This window comes from Somniosus microcephalus, chromosome 11, assembly GCF_052327205.1.
Source record: "Somniosus microcephalus isolate GS21.2 chromosome 11, FLI_Smic_1.0, whole genome shotgun sequence".
Classification (NCBI taxonomy): domain Eukaryota; kingdom Metazoa; phylum Chordata; class Chondrichthyes; order Squaliformes; family Somniosidae; genus Somniosus; species Somniosus microcephalus.
In genome coordinates, this window is record NC_140997.1 from 223,025,175 (window position 1) to 223,040,810 (window position 15,636).

Below are 15,636 nucleotides of genomic sequence, written 5' to 3' on the forward strand. Positions count from 1 at the left end.
GCACAAGTCAGGAGTGTGATGGAATACTCTCCACTTGCCTGGATGAGTGCAGCTCCAACGACACTCAAGAAGCTCGACACCATCCAGGACAAAGCAGCCCACTTGATTGGCACCCCATCCACCACATTAAACATTCACTCCCTCCACCGGCACACCGTGGCTGCAGTGTGTACCATCTACAAGATGCACTGCAGCAACTCGCCACGGCTTCTTCGGCAGCACCTCCCAAACCCGCGACCTCTTCCACCTAGAAGGACAAGGGCAGCAGACGCATGGGAACACCACCACCTCCAGGATCCCCTCCAAGCCACACACCGTCCTGACTTAGAAGTATATCGCCAATCCTTCATGGGTCAAAATCCTGGAACTCCCTCCCTAACAGCACTGTGGAAGTACCTTCACCACACGGACTGCAGCGGTTCAAGAAGGCGGCTCACTACCACCTTCTCAAGAGCAACTAGGGATGGGCAAAAAAGTGCTGCCCTTGCCAGCGACGCCCACATCCCATAAGCGAATAATCAAAAAAATTTGAACGGGCCATGCAGCCCCTTAAAGGGGCCACGCATCCAAAAAAAAATTAGAGGGAACATTACTCGAAAGTTACTTACCTGTTCCATCCAACTGTTCTCGCCTCCCATCAGTATTAAAATATTAAAATATTTAATTGAGGTGGCGTGCCTCCAGTTTTAGCTCTTTTTCATATTTAACCGAGGCCTGGGAAACCCGGCCAATCTGAAAAAAAGCTAAAATTGGACGCACGCAGCCTCATTAAAATATTTAAATTCGGGACCCGCCTCTGGAGAGCAGGTTAGTTGTGTGCCCCTCAATCCGTCTCCGGTAAAACCGGAAGTGGGTGTGTTGGAGGTGGGTTGGGGTTGGGTTTCCCATTTAAAACATTTTTAACACCACGCCTGTCCTGGGGGGTTTTAAATTATCCCCAATGTATCTATTATGTTCTAAGAGCGGTCTGAAATGTAATCCCCGATTGCTGTCCTCTGTTAAAACCAGCTGGTGGAAATGCATGCAAACTGCAGCTGGCAGCCATGGATGTACCAGGCCACTAATCCCATTGTTTACTGAGATGTTAGTCTGTTAAAAGTTGATTTGCCAAGGGAAATCTTTAAAGAAACTGCTTTTAACTTCAAAGGAGAAAGTGTTCTTAAGAGACAAAGGATCTTTTTCGATGGTTATTGTTGTTCCAGTACAGTATGTGCCCAGATATCATGGCAGGCCAAAAGGGGTCATATAGCATCCTCTGTGCTTAAAAACTCCTGTGTATTTCTCTGTTTGGGATGTATAGAAATCTCATTACCACAAGGGACAGTCATTTTCAAAGGTTTGCCAGAAGGAGCTAGAACCTTCCCAATTGTATTACAAATTACCTCTTGTCCTGTATAGTGTTTGCCTGTCTTTTTGTTTATGTGTATCAATTTTAGTTGTAAATAAATGTGACCAGTAAATTTAGCCTGTACCAAAGGGTCTAGCACTGTGATATTGTCAACCTTCTGGATTGACATGTCATCCTGCATGAAATCCAGTGAGCAATTTACTCTTGATTGTCAATTGTTAGATCTGGAATCTGCTAACTCAGGCAGGGAGTAAACTTTGAGCGCACATTGGTGGCGGAAAATCTCATTGGATAAGAAATCATGGCAGTGTTCCTGAGATTTTCTGATACGCACTAGCAAGGTTCCATGCTGCCAGAGTTTGCTTAGAAAATTGCCCCCGGAGAGTGCAAGCTGTGCACATGGGGAAACTGTGCGGAAGAAAGCCTGACCCATAATGCCATCAAAATTAAAGGAATGAATACGATCAGACTTGTTTACGACAGGGATTTATGACTTGGAGATGTTACAAAGGCAATGGCTGCGATTTCGCCTACCGTGGCGGGTCTGGGGGACCCGCGGTTGGTGGCGGGGTGTGACCTCGCTGCTAGCTCCAGCCCACCCCGTTGAAGTGATTTTCCGTTGATTGGGCTTGTTAAACCCGCCTAGCGCTTTTCCCGGCCAATTGAAGGAAGCGGGTCTGATGGCGTCACTTGATGAAGCGTCATCAGCCGGTTTCCTTAAAGGGACCATGCGCAAATTGATTTTGACAGTTGTGCATTCAAGTGCTGCAAACACTGACAAGCACTGTACAGAGGTGCACGGCTGCAGCTAGGCTCTTCCAATACTCCCTCCATATGCTTATGCACATTGCACAGGAGGACACAAGCAAGGATGTCATTAGGAGGACCAGGCTACAGTGGCGCAAACCTTTCAATGATCTCAGTGGTTCACAAAATGTTACTGCAAAGCCACCCTCAACCTCCTCCTGCTATGTCACTCATCACATTCCCATCACTCTGCCTTCCCTACCCTACTCCTGCACATCCTTACTCACACCAACTCACCTGGCACCTCAACCCGTCCCTCTCTGTCTACATTATCACTTCCCCATCTCACTAGCCACCCCTCACACTCACCCTCATCCTAGTGCAATCATACCAAGTAACAACACACAGGGTAGGCACTTGGGTGTTTTATGCAATGTTCATGTAAAGTTTCTGTGAATGTGGTGTCAAACATTGAAATCTTTATTTTCAGCACTTTGCGTTCTTGGACAGATTTGTGTGCACCTTTGGAAGAGGCTTAGTGAGTTGCAGTGAATGGTGAGACATAACGGTACCCCCCGCAATGGTGATGAGTGTAAAAGGAATGGCTTGGGCATTGTAGGGATGCTTTATGGTGTTGGTGTGGGGTGGTGCCAACCTGGTGCATCATGTGGCAGCCAGGGTGTGCAGTTTCAAGCGAAGTAAATCTGGCCATGGTGAGGTCATCCCTGGCGTCCTGGGCAGCAATGTGGTTGGGTGCAGGTGCCCTGTGTCCTGTGCAGCATCAGTTGATTACGGAGAAGGTTGGTATTGTTGTTGGTGCTGCTGGCATGCCTGGTGTTACTGGTGTTGAGGCTGATCGTGGTGGGATTCTGAGGACCATGGTGATATTTTTTCAAGGGCACCGATGCTGATGGAATAGATGGCAGGTGAGGTTGAGATGACAGAAGCGATCTGTCAATGGAGAGAAAGGTTGTTCCAATGAAGTGACGCTGGATGGAGCATTTGCTCTAAACACTTGCAACCTGCATAAAGCTCAATCTGTCTTCCAAATGCAGTAAGCAACAGCTTCTAACCTTGGAAAGTGAAGACCTATGAATCGGGAGCTTTTATAAACCATTTGCTGCTGTCAAGTAAAGAAATCATCCCATGCTGACACAACTCACGACCTCCTTACCCGACGTGCTCCCCGAGCAGCGAGGAAGCCATTGGCGAACTCTAAAAATCTAAAGTTGAGCTGAAAATACTATTTAATTGCCTCTTAACAATCTCTCTAATGATGTAAATTGCCTTCCCCGCTGCTTGGTGTCGGGTCTGTTCAGCGATGACAGACCCGAGATGTGGGAGAGTCGTGTGGAGGCGGGTTGACAGCTTGGGCATTGTAGGGATACTTTATGGTGTTGGTGTGGGGTGGTGCCAACCTGGTGCATCATGTGGCAGCCAGGGTGTGCAGCGTCAAGTGAAGTAAATCTGGCCACGGTGAGGCCATCCCTACCCGCTGTCAAAAAAAAAACATTTTCCCAGCCGGCCCTCCACCTGACCCCCCGAAAAATTCCCCCCACACAGGCTCAATTAGTATATGTCTCATGTGTAACTCAGCACACAGACCAGGAAAATCCCACATTTGATTCCCGGCCCGCGCTGATTTAGGTGACCTCAGCCAAGCCAATGGTACGGGTGCTGCAAGTGGCCTGAAGTGCTCTTGAGTTAGGAAGTGAGAAAAGCAATCTGAGTTCGTGCTATTGACCCTGTCTTCAGCTGCCTCGGCCCCAGGCTCTGCTACTCCCCCTCTGACATCTCCTGCCTCCCCACCTCCATCTGCTGCTTCAAGACCTTCCCGAAAACCCTCTTCTTGTGCCAAGTGTCTGGTCCCCACTGCTAATCTTTCCTTCAGTGGCTTGGCTTTAATTTTTCCCCTTTATGTGTCTGAGAAGCACTTTGGCACTTCTTCCCTTTTAAAGGCGCTATACAAATGGAAGCGGTTGTTGATTTTTTTTTACTGTCCCATTGACAACACCTCATTAAACACGCTACTGTCGGCATTACAATCTGAAAACCTGAAGTTCCGTTAGAGAGGGATGGGGTTGAAAGGAGGCACTATGGTTGTCTTACTCCAGTGCGGTACTGAGGGAGCGCTGCACTGTCAGAGGTGCTGTCTTTCAGATGAGACGTTAAACCGAGGCCCCGTCTGCTCTCTCGGGTGGACGTAAAAGATCCCATGGCACTATTTTGAAGAAGAGCACGGGAGTTCTCCCCGGTGTCCTGGGCCAATATTTATCCCTCAACCAACATCACTAAAACAGATTATCTAGTCATTATCACATTGCTGTTTGTGGGAGCTTGCTGTGTGCAAATTGGCTTCTACATTTCCTACATTACAGCAGTGACTACACTTCAAAAATACTTCATTGGCTGTAAAGAGTTTTGGGACATCCTGAGGTTATGAAAAGCGTTGTATAAATGCAAGCTCTTTCTTTCTTCTTTCTTACTTGTTCCAAATATTTCAATTTTTCTTCCCTAGAAATAGAAATCATAGAATCATAGAATCGTTACAGCACAGAGGAGGTCATTCGGCCTGTCAAGCCCGTGCCGGCTCTCTGCAAGAGTACTTCAACTAGTCCCACTCCCCCGCCCTGTCCCCGTAGCCCTGCATATTCTTTTCCTTCAGGTACTTATCCAATTCCCTTTTGAAAGCCACGATTGAATCTGCCTCTACCACCCTGTCAGGCAGCGCATTCCAGATCCTAACCACTAAATTTGGTACGGAGGTGAAAGGCTTAAAATATTGGGTTATTGGCAAGTCTGCTTCACGGGCCGTCTCATTGTGTCTAGTTCATAGCGCATTTCTGTTAATGCAGTTTCTTGTTTTGACAGAATTTGACTTCTCAGGTCTCGCAAAAGTTCGTCTGATGGCTTCACCTCTGCCTCTCCGAGAACATTCGCAAATCCACAACAAGAGAGGATGGACAGAGTTACAATGCCGCAACCTCCAAACAGGCTAACGAGAGTCCGAAGGTAAGCAAGGTTTGAGACTCCATCGGGAGATGTACTGATACCATTGGCGGCCGGGCCTTCAGCCGTCTAGGCCCTAAGTTCTGCGATTCCCTCCCTAAACCTCTCCCCCTCTCCACCTCTCTCTCCCCTCCTGCTTAAAACCTACCTCTTTGACCAAGCTTTTGGTCACCTGTCCTAACGCCTGCTATTTTGACTTGACGTTAATTATTGTCTGATTACGCTGCTGTGAAGAGCCTCAGGATGTTTTATTACGTTAAAGGCACTGTATAAATGCAAGTTGTTGCTGTAATGAGCTGTGTAGAAAGAAGTAATTCGGCAGGAGAGTTCTGTGTTTTGGGGGCGGGGGGAGGGGAGGCCTTAGCGTTAAGGACATAGGTGCTAGGATAGAATGTTTGGTGAAGAGAAAAGACAAGGGAACTGCATTTGCTTTACACATTCGTACGGATGATATGGATATGAAGTCTGTTTTTTTTTGTTGAGTTAGCCTTCTCTGGGTTATTGCCAGTCATTGGAGGTTTGTTGGAAAGAAACAGTGTCATTGGTTTTAATTGTCCTTCTTTCAACTTAATATATTGTGTTCGCTGCTCACGATGCGATTTACAGTTCCTCTAGACCCGTTTCTTTACTTGTCCCATTATCCACCCCCTTTTGCCTTGCACCATCATCCCTTTTGTCATTTAATCTCTTCTGCCTTCCACCCGATCACAGACCTTCCCTTTTGTTCTTTCCTCCTCTCCCCCCGCCCCCTTTCCCTGCCCCGGCACTTGCTTACAACCTGTTACATCTCCAACTTTTCCCAGTTCTGACGAAGGGTCGCCAACCTCAAATGTTGGCCGGAATTTTGCCGGCGCTCAGGGGGCGGGTTTGGAGGCGGGACATCCGGCAAAATTGCAAAGATTGACAGCGGGTCGGAAACCCGCTGTCAACCCGCCTCCAATCAATCTTCCCAGGTGTCGGGTCCCCGATTTGCGCATGGACCCGACACCTAGCAGCGGGAAGAAGATTATAGGCACTTAACTGCTTGTTAACTGCTTGTTAACAGGTTGTTAACAGGCAGTTAAGAGGCTTTTTGCAATTTTGACCTGTCTACTGCGGGCTTCCCGACGTCCGGGCACCACGCCAGGTAAGTGTGGCATGCTGTGGGCCTACTGTAATGTTTCTGCATTGATGACAGCTGCAGAAGTGGTGTGAAGGATCCAATGGTACACTGGCGAGTTTCAGAGGTAAGAAAATGTTGGTAAAATCATTTTTAATGTATTTAGACTGTTCTGTAGGTGACAAGTTTTGAATTGTTTGTGTAGTCCCACCTCATTGGGAGAACCTCTCTCACCAGTGACTGATCGCTTCTGTAACCTCATCTACAGCTGCCATCTAGCCTAAGGAGGGAGTCACTGGAGAACCTGGGTGCAAGGGCTCACCTTTGTTCAGTGATTGTCAGTGTTTGCAGCACCTCAATGCTGTCAAACACTGAAAAATCAGCTGTCAAAAAAAATTGTGCGTGGCCCCTTTAAGAAAACCGGCAGATGACATGTCATCAACTGACGTCGTCTGACACCGGCTTTCTCTTAATTGGCCGGCAAGCCCGCTGGGCGGGCTTAACAAGGCCAATTGACACAAAATCGCGCCTGTGCGTTGGACGTCGCTGGGGGTGAGATTGGAACCCAGAAGGCAGCTGTCCCGCCCCCAAGCTGCATCGAGAGGAAAAATCGCGGCCGTTAACTCTGTTTCTCTCTCTGCGGATGCCCCTGGTTTTCAGGGTTCCCTCTCAGTCGCCTCCTGTCGAGGCTGAAACATCCGTGGCTCATAACTGTTCTGCATCATTATATTTGTATCGGCTTCTCATTACTTAATTACTCATCACTTAAAGACACATGGCAGCTGTCTTTCACCCTGCCAGCGCATTTCACACTTCATTTAGAGCCATTGTCTGTTTCTTTACCTATCCTATTACTATCTCGTCTCACCTTGAATATCTCTTAATGTCTCTTCTTTCATTCCCTCCCCCATTTCCCCGCCCCCAAACTGCCTTTTGTTTCATTTCCTGCCTTTCCTCTCAGTTCTGTAGAAGGGTTTCGACCTGAAACGTTGACTCTATTTCTCGCTCCACGGATGTTGCCTGGCCTGCTGAGTTTTTCCAGCATTTTCTGTTGTTACTTAAAAACCCATCTGGTTCACTAATGTCCTTTAGGGAAGGAAATCTGCTGTCCTTACCCGGTCTGGCCTATATGTGACTCCAGACCCACAGCAACGTGGTTGATTCTTGACTGCCCTCTGAAATGGCCGGGCAAGCCCCTCAGTTGTGCCAAACCGCTACAGAGAAGACGGACTGCAGCGGTTCAAGAAGGTGGCTCACCACCATCTTCTCGAGAGCGATTAGGGAGTGGCAGTAGATGCTGGCAATAAATGCCAGCGACGCCCACATCCTGTTAATGAATTTTTAAAAAATGTACTGCGGCCTGGTGATAAGCACATTGGGACTGCAGCCCAGCTCCAAATTCCCCGTCCTCTTTATTCCAAACAACACCATGCTTTTAATAAGTTACAGATCTATTTCCTGTTTCCTGGGTTGCTTTGCTGAGTGAAGGGACTGGTTGGACAACAGTTTTACTGTGTACAGAATTGGCTGTTCCATGGCTGCCCAGCATCTGTGAAATAGGAGAGAATAGCTCCAGCTGCAGCTACTTGTAGACCGCATTGCGGCGCTCGAGCTGCGGGTGGATGGATTTTGGAGCATGCGCGATGCTGAGAGGGTCGTGGATAGCACGTTTAGCGAGTTGTTCACGCCTCAGGGTAGGGCTGCACAGGGGGTGACCATCAGGCGGAGCAACAGAGGCAGGCAGGAAGTGCAGGGAACCCCTGCAGACATCCCCCTTTCAAACAGGTATACCAAGTTGGATACTGTTGAGGGGGATGACTCACCAGGGGAAGGCAGCAGCAGCCAGCTTCCTGGCACCAGGGATGCTTCTGCTGCTCAGGAAGGGAGGAAAAAGAGTGGGAGAGAAATAGTGGTAGGGGATTCTACCGTAAGGGGAACAGATAGGCGTTTCTGTGGCCGCAAACGTGACTCCAGGATGGTTTGTTGCCTCCCTGGGGCCAGGGTCATGGATGTCACTGAGCGGCTACAGGGCATTCTTAAGGGGGAGGGTGAGCAGGCAGAGGTCGTGGTCCACATTGGGACCAACGACATAGGTAGGAAGGGGGATGAGGTCCTGCATCAAGAATTTAGGGAGCTAGGTAACAGATTAAAGGGCAGGACCTCAAAGGTTGTAATCTCTGGATTACTCCCAGTGCCACGTGCTAGTGAGTATAGGAATAGGAGGATAGTGCAGATGAATGCGTGGCTAAAGAGTTGGTGTAGGAGGGAGGGTTTTAGTTTCCTGGATCACTGGGCCTGCTTCTGGGAAAGGTGGGACTTGTACAAGTCGGACGGGTTGCACCTGAACCAGAGCGGGACAAATATCCTTGCGGGGAGGTTTGCTAGCACTGTTGGGGGGGGTTTAAACTAACTTGGCAGGGGGATGGGATACAGAGGGGAGCTGAAATAGGGGGTGATGTGCTGCCAATTATAGAGAAAAAAACAAGTCAGCTTGGTAGACAGGGCAAATATATAAGGGCAAGGCTGGATGGCATCTATTTTAATGCAAGGAGTCTTGCAAATAAGGTGGATGAACTGAAGGTGTTGATAAACACATGGGAGTATGATATTGTTGCTATCACGGAGACATGGTTGAGGGAGGGGCAAGACTGGCAGCTCAATATTCCGGGGTACAGAATCTTCAGGCGAGACAGAGGGGGAGGTAAAAGAGGAGGGGGTGTCGCAATATTAATTAAGGAGTCAATTACTGCAGTAAGGAGGGATGATATATTAGCAGGTTCCTCTAATGAGGCCATATGGGTGGAGCTTAAAAACAAAAAGGGGGCAAGCACTTTGCTGGGAGTGTACTATAGGCCTCCAAACAGTCAGGGGGAGATAGAGGAACAGATATGTAGACAAATCTCAGAAATGTGCAAATAATAGGGTAATAATAATGGGGGATTTCAACTTCCCCAATATTAACTGGGATAGTCAAAGTGTGAAAGGCTCAGAGGGTGTAGAATTCTTAAAATGCATCCAGGAGAGCTTTTTGAGCCAGCATGTAGAAAGTCCTACAAGAGAGGGGGCAGTACTGGACCTAATTCTAGGGAATGTGGCCGGCCAAGTGGAAAAAGTGCTAGTAGGTGAGCACTTTGGTGACAGTGACCATAATATGGTGAGATTTAAGGTGGTCATGGAACAGGACAGGGATGGGCCGGAAATAAAGGTTCTAAATTGGGGGAAGGCCGATTTTAATAGGATAAGGCAGGATCTGGCCAAAATGGACTGGGATCAGCTACTTGTAGGAAAATCCGCATCGGAGCAATGGGAGGCTTTCAGAAGGGAGATTGAGATCATACAATGGCAACATGTTCCCGTAAAGGTCAAGGGTGGTTCCAAAAACCACAGGGAACCTTGGATGTCAGGGGATATACGAGAATGGATTAGGAAAAAAAGGAGGGCTTTTGGCAGATACAAAAGGCTAAAGACGGAGGAAGCCCTAGAGGAGTACAAAAAGTGCAGGGGGATACTTAAAAAAGAAATTAGGAGATCAAGGAGGGGCCATGAAATAACACTGGCGAGCAAAATAAAGGAAAATCCTAAGATGTTTTATAAGTATATTAAGGGTAAGAGGATAACTAGGGAAAAAATAGGGAAGAAGGGTCCAACCCGAAACGTCAACTCAAATTTCTCTCCACGGATGTTGCCTGACCTGCTGAGTTTTTCCAGCATTTTCTGTTGTTATTTCGGATTTCCAACATCTGCAGTATTTTGCTATCGTCCCCCCAAAAAATAGGGCCAATTAGGGACAAAAGTGGCAATCTGTGTGTGGAGCCGGAAGATGTAGGAGGGGTTCTAAATGAATTTTTTGCATCTGTTTTCACTATGGAGGAGGACAATGTAGACATAGAAATAGGGCGGGGGGACTGTGATATGCTCGAACATATTAACATCGAGAGGGAGGAGGTATTGGCGGTTTTAGCAGGCCTAAAAATGGATAAATCCCCAGGCCCGGATGAAATGTATCCCAGGCTGCTGTGTGAGGCAAAGGAAGAGATTGCGGGGGCTCTAACACATATATTCAGGACCTCTCTGGCCACAGGGGATGTGCCAGAGGACTGGAGAACCGCTAATGTAGTACCATTATTCAAGAAGGGAAGTAGGGAAAAACCGGGGAACTACAGGCCAGTGAGCCTAACATCAGTGGTAGGAAAATTATTGGAAAAAATTCTGAGGGTCAAAATTAGTCTCCACTTGGAGAGACAAGGATTAATCAGGGATAGTCAACATGGCTTTGTCAAGGGAAGATCATGTCTGACTAATTTGATTGAATTTTTTGAGGGGGTGACTAGGTGTGTGGATGAGGGTAACGCAGTGGATGTGGTATACATGGATTTCAGTAAGGCCTTCGATAAAGTCCCGCACAGGAGACTGGTCAAGAAGGTAAGAGCCCATGGAATCCAGGGTGCCTTGGCACATTGGATACAAAACTGGCTTAGTGGCAGAAGGCAGAGGGTGATGGTCGAAGGTTGTTTTTGTGACTGGAAGCCTGTGGCCAGTGGGGTGCCACAGGGATCGGTGCTGGGTCCCTTGCTGTTTGTGGTCTACATTAATGACTTGGATATGAATGTAAAAGGTATGATCAGTAAGTTCGCGGATGATACAAAAATTGGTAGGGTGGTAAATAGCGAGGAGGGTAGCCTCAGTCTGCAGGACGATATAGATGGGTTGGTCAGATGGGCGGAACAGTGGCAAATGGAATTTAACCCGGAAAAGTGCGAGGTGATGCACTTTGGGGGGACTAACAAGGCAAGGGAATACACAATGAATGGTAAGACCCTAGGCAAGACGGAGGGGCAGAGGGATCTGGGTGTGCAAGTACACAGATCCCTGAAGGCGGCGGAACAGGTGGATAAGGTGGTAAAAAAGGCATATGGGATACTTGCCTTCATTAGCCGAGGCATAGAATATAAGAGCAAGGAGGTTATGATGGAGCTGTATAAAACACTGGTTAGGCCACAGCTGGAATACTGTGTGCAGTTCTGGTCGCCACACTACAGGAAGGATGTGATCGCTTTGGAGAGGGTGCAGAGGAGATTCACCAGGATGTTACCAGGGCTGGAGCGCTTCAGCTATGAAGAAAGACTGGGCAGATTGGGTTTGTTTTCCTTGGAGCAGAGGAGGCTGAGGGGGGACATGATTGAGGTGTACAAAATTATGAGGGGCATAGATAGGATGGATACTGAGGAGCTTTTTCCCTTAGTAGAGGGGTCAATAACTAGGGGGCATAGATTCAAGGTAAAGGGCGGGAGGTTTAGAGGGGATTTGAGAAAGAACTTTTTCACCCAGAGGGTGGTTGGAGTCTGGAACTCACTGCCTGAAAGGGTTGTGGAGGCAGGAACCCTCACAACATTGAAGAAGCATTTGGATGAGCACTTGAAATGCCATAACATACAAGGCTACGGACCAAATGCTGGAATATGGGATTAGATTAGACAGGGCTTGATGGCCGGCACGGACACGATGGGCCGAAGGGCCTCTATCCGTGCTGTATAACTCTATGACTCTATGGCCTAGAAATTCAGCTGTTTGCGCCAGCCGTTAGCGCCAGATTTCCGGCGCTATCCACTTAGCGCCCAGGCACCGCCGGATCTGCGCCTACGCCGAAATTCAGCTGGGCTTTAGCGCCGGCGCAAAGTGTTAGCGCCCGCTCAGCTGCGCGCGCATCTTATGACGTCATTCCGTCGTGCAACGCCGTTTGTGCGCCCCAAACCGGAAATTCAGTGGCGCCCGGCCGATGTGGGTGTGGCGCTGCTAAGAACTGTGAAATGGAACTCAACAGAGGCCCTGTGGGATTCGGGGAGCGCTAATTAAAGGGTACATCCACTCACCCATAAAAGCCAGCCATTTCGCTGCAATGACTTGACTGGTTTGGATTTCTGCACAGAGAGCAAGGCACAGAGATTACTGATTTCGGACACCATAGGAGAGGTATTTTTGGCTTCTAGCCAGTGCTTTGACATTTGCATCCTTGTGATTTTGCTGTTTGGAACTTTGTAATGGGGGCTGCATGGGGGGCCAACCCTCAGTTGCTACATTTTGTGCAAAGGGCTCGCAGACGCTTTGAGAGAGGGCCAGGCATGCCTAGACGCAGAGGGGCCATTAGGCGTCGCCAACGTAGGCCTTACCCAGTCAGGCAATACCGGGAGCAGGTCTCATATCTCACCATGACTGCGGCGCATTGTGTTAAGAGGCTGCGCTTCAGAAGGGAGGTGGTTGGAGAGATCTGCCAGCTGCTTCATGCAGATTTGCAGCCACAGCTCATGTCCAGGGCGTCTCTCTCGGTGGAAGTGAAGGTCACGGTGGCTCTCAGCTTTTATGCAAGCGGCTCCTTCCAAGCCGCTGCTGGGGACATTGCGAACATCTCCCAGTTCGCCACGCATCGCTGCATCCGACAGGTCACCGAAGCACTTTTCGCGAGGAGGCACCAATTCATCTCCTTCCCCATGACCCAACACAAGCAGGAGCAGTGTGCAGTCGGATTTGCCAGGATCGCGGGCTTCCCCATGGTGCAGGGCGCCATTGACTGCACGCATGTGGCTATGCGGGCACCTATCCACAATGCCGAGCAATACCGCAACCGGAAGGGCTACCATTCCCTAAATGTGCAGCTGGTGTGTGACCACAGGCAGCGCATCCTAGCTGTCAATGCCCGCTTCCCAGGAAGCAGCCACGATGCCTTTATCCTGCGCCAGACTACTGTGGCTGACATGTTCCAGGCACAGCCTCCACCAAGGGGATGGCTTATCGGGGACAAGGGCTACCCTTTGTGCAGATGGCTCATGACCCCGCTCCGCGCGCCCAGGACCCCAGCGGAGCTGGCATACAACGAAAGCCATCAAGCCACAAGGAACCTAATAGAGCAAACGATAGGCGTCCTCAAGCAACGGTTCCGTTGCCTGGATCGTTCGGGCGGGTCTCTTCAGTATTCGCCGGATAGAGTCTCCCAGTTCGTCGTGGTGTGCTGCATGCTCCACAACCTGGCTATCCGCAGGACTCAGGCACTGCCACCTGACATTGCCCCACCACCTCAGGAGGACGAGCAGGAGGACCCTGAGGAGGAGGAGCACCAGACCAGGAGGGAGCGACAAGGTCCAAGGGCCGTCCGCCGGGGGCTTATTGCTCGACACTTCTAGGCCCCCTGTCAGGGAATGGCCTGGGCCACTGAACGCAGCCGCTCCGCAAGCCCTCAGCCGGTTAACCCAACAACCACTTGAAACATGACACCTGCACATGGTGAATAAATAAACATCTTTATTTCAAAAACTCAGGGCCCTTCCCACATGGAAGAGCAAAACAGAGAAGACCCCCAAAAAACAGTCACAAACTTCTGTCACTCCCAAAACCTGGGGAGGACTAACAAAACATCACCATCCAAATGGCCTTCCTCACTGGCCTAACAAAAACAAGCCCCCCCCACAACACAAACACCCCCATAAAACCAAACAACATAATGCCCCCCAGAACAGAAGCCCCCGCATCACCCAAACCCTCGCTCAACACACTCTATTCGGTGTGGCGAGAGGGCGAGTCTGTCGACAGCCGTCTTTTGCCCCGACCCGTCCTGCTGCTGCGCCTCAAGCTGGGCCGTGAGGCTGTGGCGAGGCTGGGGGAAGGATCTTCAGGGCGACAAGGCGTCTCGCCAGATGCCCTTGGGGGTCGGCCTACACGAGGGCGGGCCCGGGAGGGGCCGGCTGGTGGCTGCTGCAGCTGTGGGTGGCCCTCTTCACTCCCTGCAGCAGCTCCTTGCACCCTGGCTGGGGGAGTGGCAGGCTCGCCTGCACCAATGGGGACAAGGTGGGTGATGCCAGGCGCGCGCTGGTCGCCAGACACACGTGCACTCGGGCGGCCTGGCCGGGGAGCAAGCGCGCCAAACTGTTGGTCGCCAGACCGGTGTGCGGCAGCAGGGCGGCGGCTGGCCTGGCGACGCCTCCGCGCCAGTGCGAGGGTGGCAGAAGTCAGTGCCCCAACTGCGCCGGCATGTGCCCGCATCTGCAGTGCCATTGTTTGCACAGCACCTCTCAGCTGGCGACTGGCGTGCTGCGATGCCTCGAGTTGTTGCACCCCCCTCTCATGCACTGCCACAAGGAGCTCCACCCCCCTGGCGTGCGCTGCTGCGAATTGCTCTAGGCCCCTGGCCTGGGATTGGCCGAAAGCCACCACACTTTGTGCGAGGCTTTCGATGGCGTGAGGCATCTGTGCCACCACCTCCATGAATTCGACGTGCCGCCGCTCCGACGCCGCCGACATCTCGTCCAGGAGGCGCACCTCCTGGGCGACGTCCGAGTCCGGACTGGAGGGCGCCTCCACCCTCTGGCCAGAAGGCTGGCGTGCCGCCGGAGCCTTGCCGCGTGCGGCCACGCCACTGGGACCAGGTTCTGCCCTCCCCTCCACCGCCTCCCCCCTCTGGGCAGAAGGCTGGTGTGCCGCCGGAGCCTTGCCGCGTGCGTCCATGCCACTGGGACCAGGTTCGGGGCTCCCCTCCCCCGCCTCCCCCTGGCTCTCCGGCACGCCAGACGTCTCCCCTTCATTGCCATCTCCTGGAGCGGAGGAGGGTTCCGCCGAGGTGGCGCCTTCCTGCTGCTCCTCGACGTCCTCCTCCTCCGAGGGCCTGGCTGTCTGGGCTTCAGGGAGCACCTCCTCCTCACCAGCTGAAAGCAGGAAGGCACAAGTGTAGCTTTAGAGTGAGGACAGGCCGACAGCGAGGGAGGCCGCACTGGTGCATTATGCGCATTTTTCGGCCAGTGGGGAAGGATGTAGATCTGATGCGCGAGGGCAAGGAGAGAGGTGCACCCGGTCCTGTCCTTACCAGTGGGTTCCAGTATAGGGTCGGCGTCGCCGAGCGCCACAGGCCCAATCACCGGGTGACGCAGCAGTCGGGCCACCCTCTCTTCCAGAACCGTTAGCTCCTGGTAATCGCGAGGGCCTCCACCAGTGACACGCAGGCTCCTGGCGTTCCTCGCCAGCTTGGCCTGCAAGAGAAAGGAGGGCGTCTAAGTACAGTGTGGTGCCCCGTTGTTGTGTGTGAGGCCTCCCATGGTGGAATAGCTTGCACAGTGTGGTGCCCTGTTGCTGTGTGTGAGGCCTCCCATGGTGGAATAGCTTGCACAGTGTGGTGCCCTGTTGCTGTGTGTGAGGCCTCCCATGGTGGAATATCTTGCACAGTGTGGTGCCCTGTTGCTGTGTGTGAGGCCTCCCATGGTGGAATAGCTTGCACAGTGTGGTGCCCTGTTGCTGTGTGTGAGGCCTCCCATGGTGGAATAGCTTGCACAGTGTGATAAGTGCAGAAAGAGCTATTGATTAACATGCAAGTGCCATTGCAGCGGCAGCAGGGCTGGGCATTAGACCTTTGATGTCCCTTTGGCCCTAATGGGAGGTGCACATGCAAGGATGA

General features: G+C 51.1%; 1 protein-coding gene across 1 annotated transcript in view; it reads right to left on the reverse strand.

Moving 5' to 3' along the window:
* Positions 1 to 15,636, reverse strand: part of tlr9 (toll-like receptor 9) — a 71,710-nt gene that overhangs the window by 41,750 nt on the left and 14,324 nt on the right. Inside the window, exons 2-3 of the mRNA XM_086000008.1 lie at positions 15,052 to 15,214; positions 14,322 to 14,893 (exon numbers count right to left, since the gene is read on the reverse strand). Coding sequence (XP_085856134.1) covers positions 14,322 to 14,893; positions 15,052 to 15,214 — 735 coding nt within the window. The remainder of the gene's footprint in view (positions 1 to 14,321; positions 14,894 to 15,051; positions 15,215 to 15,636) is intronic.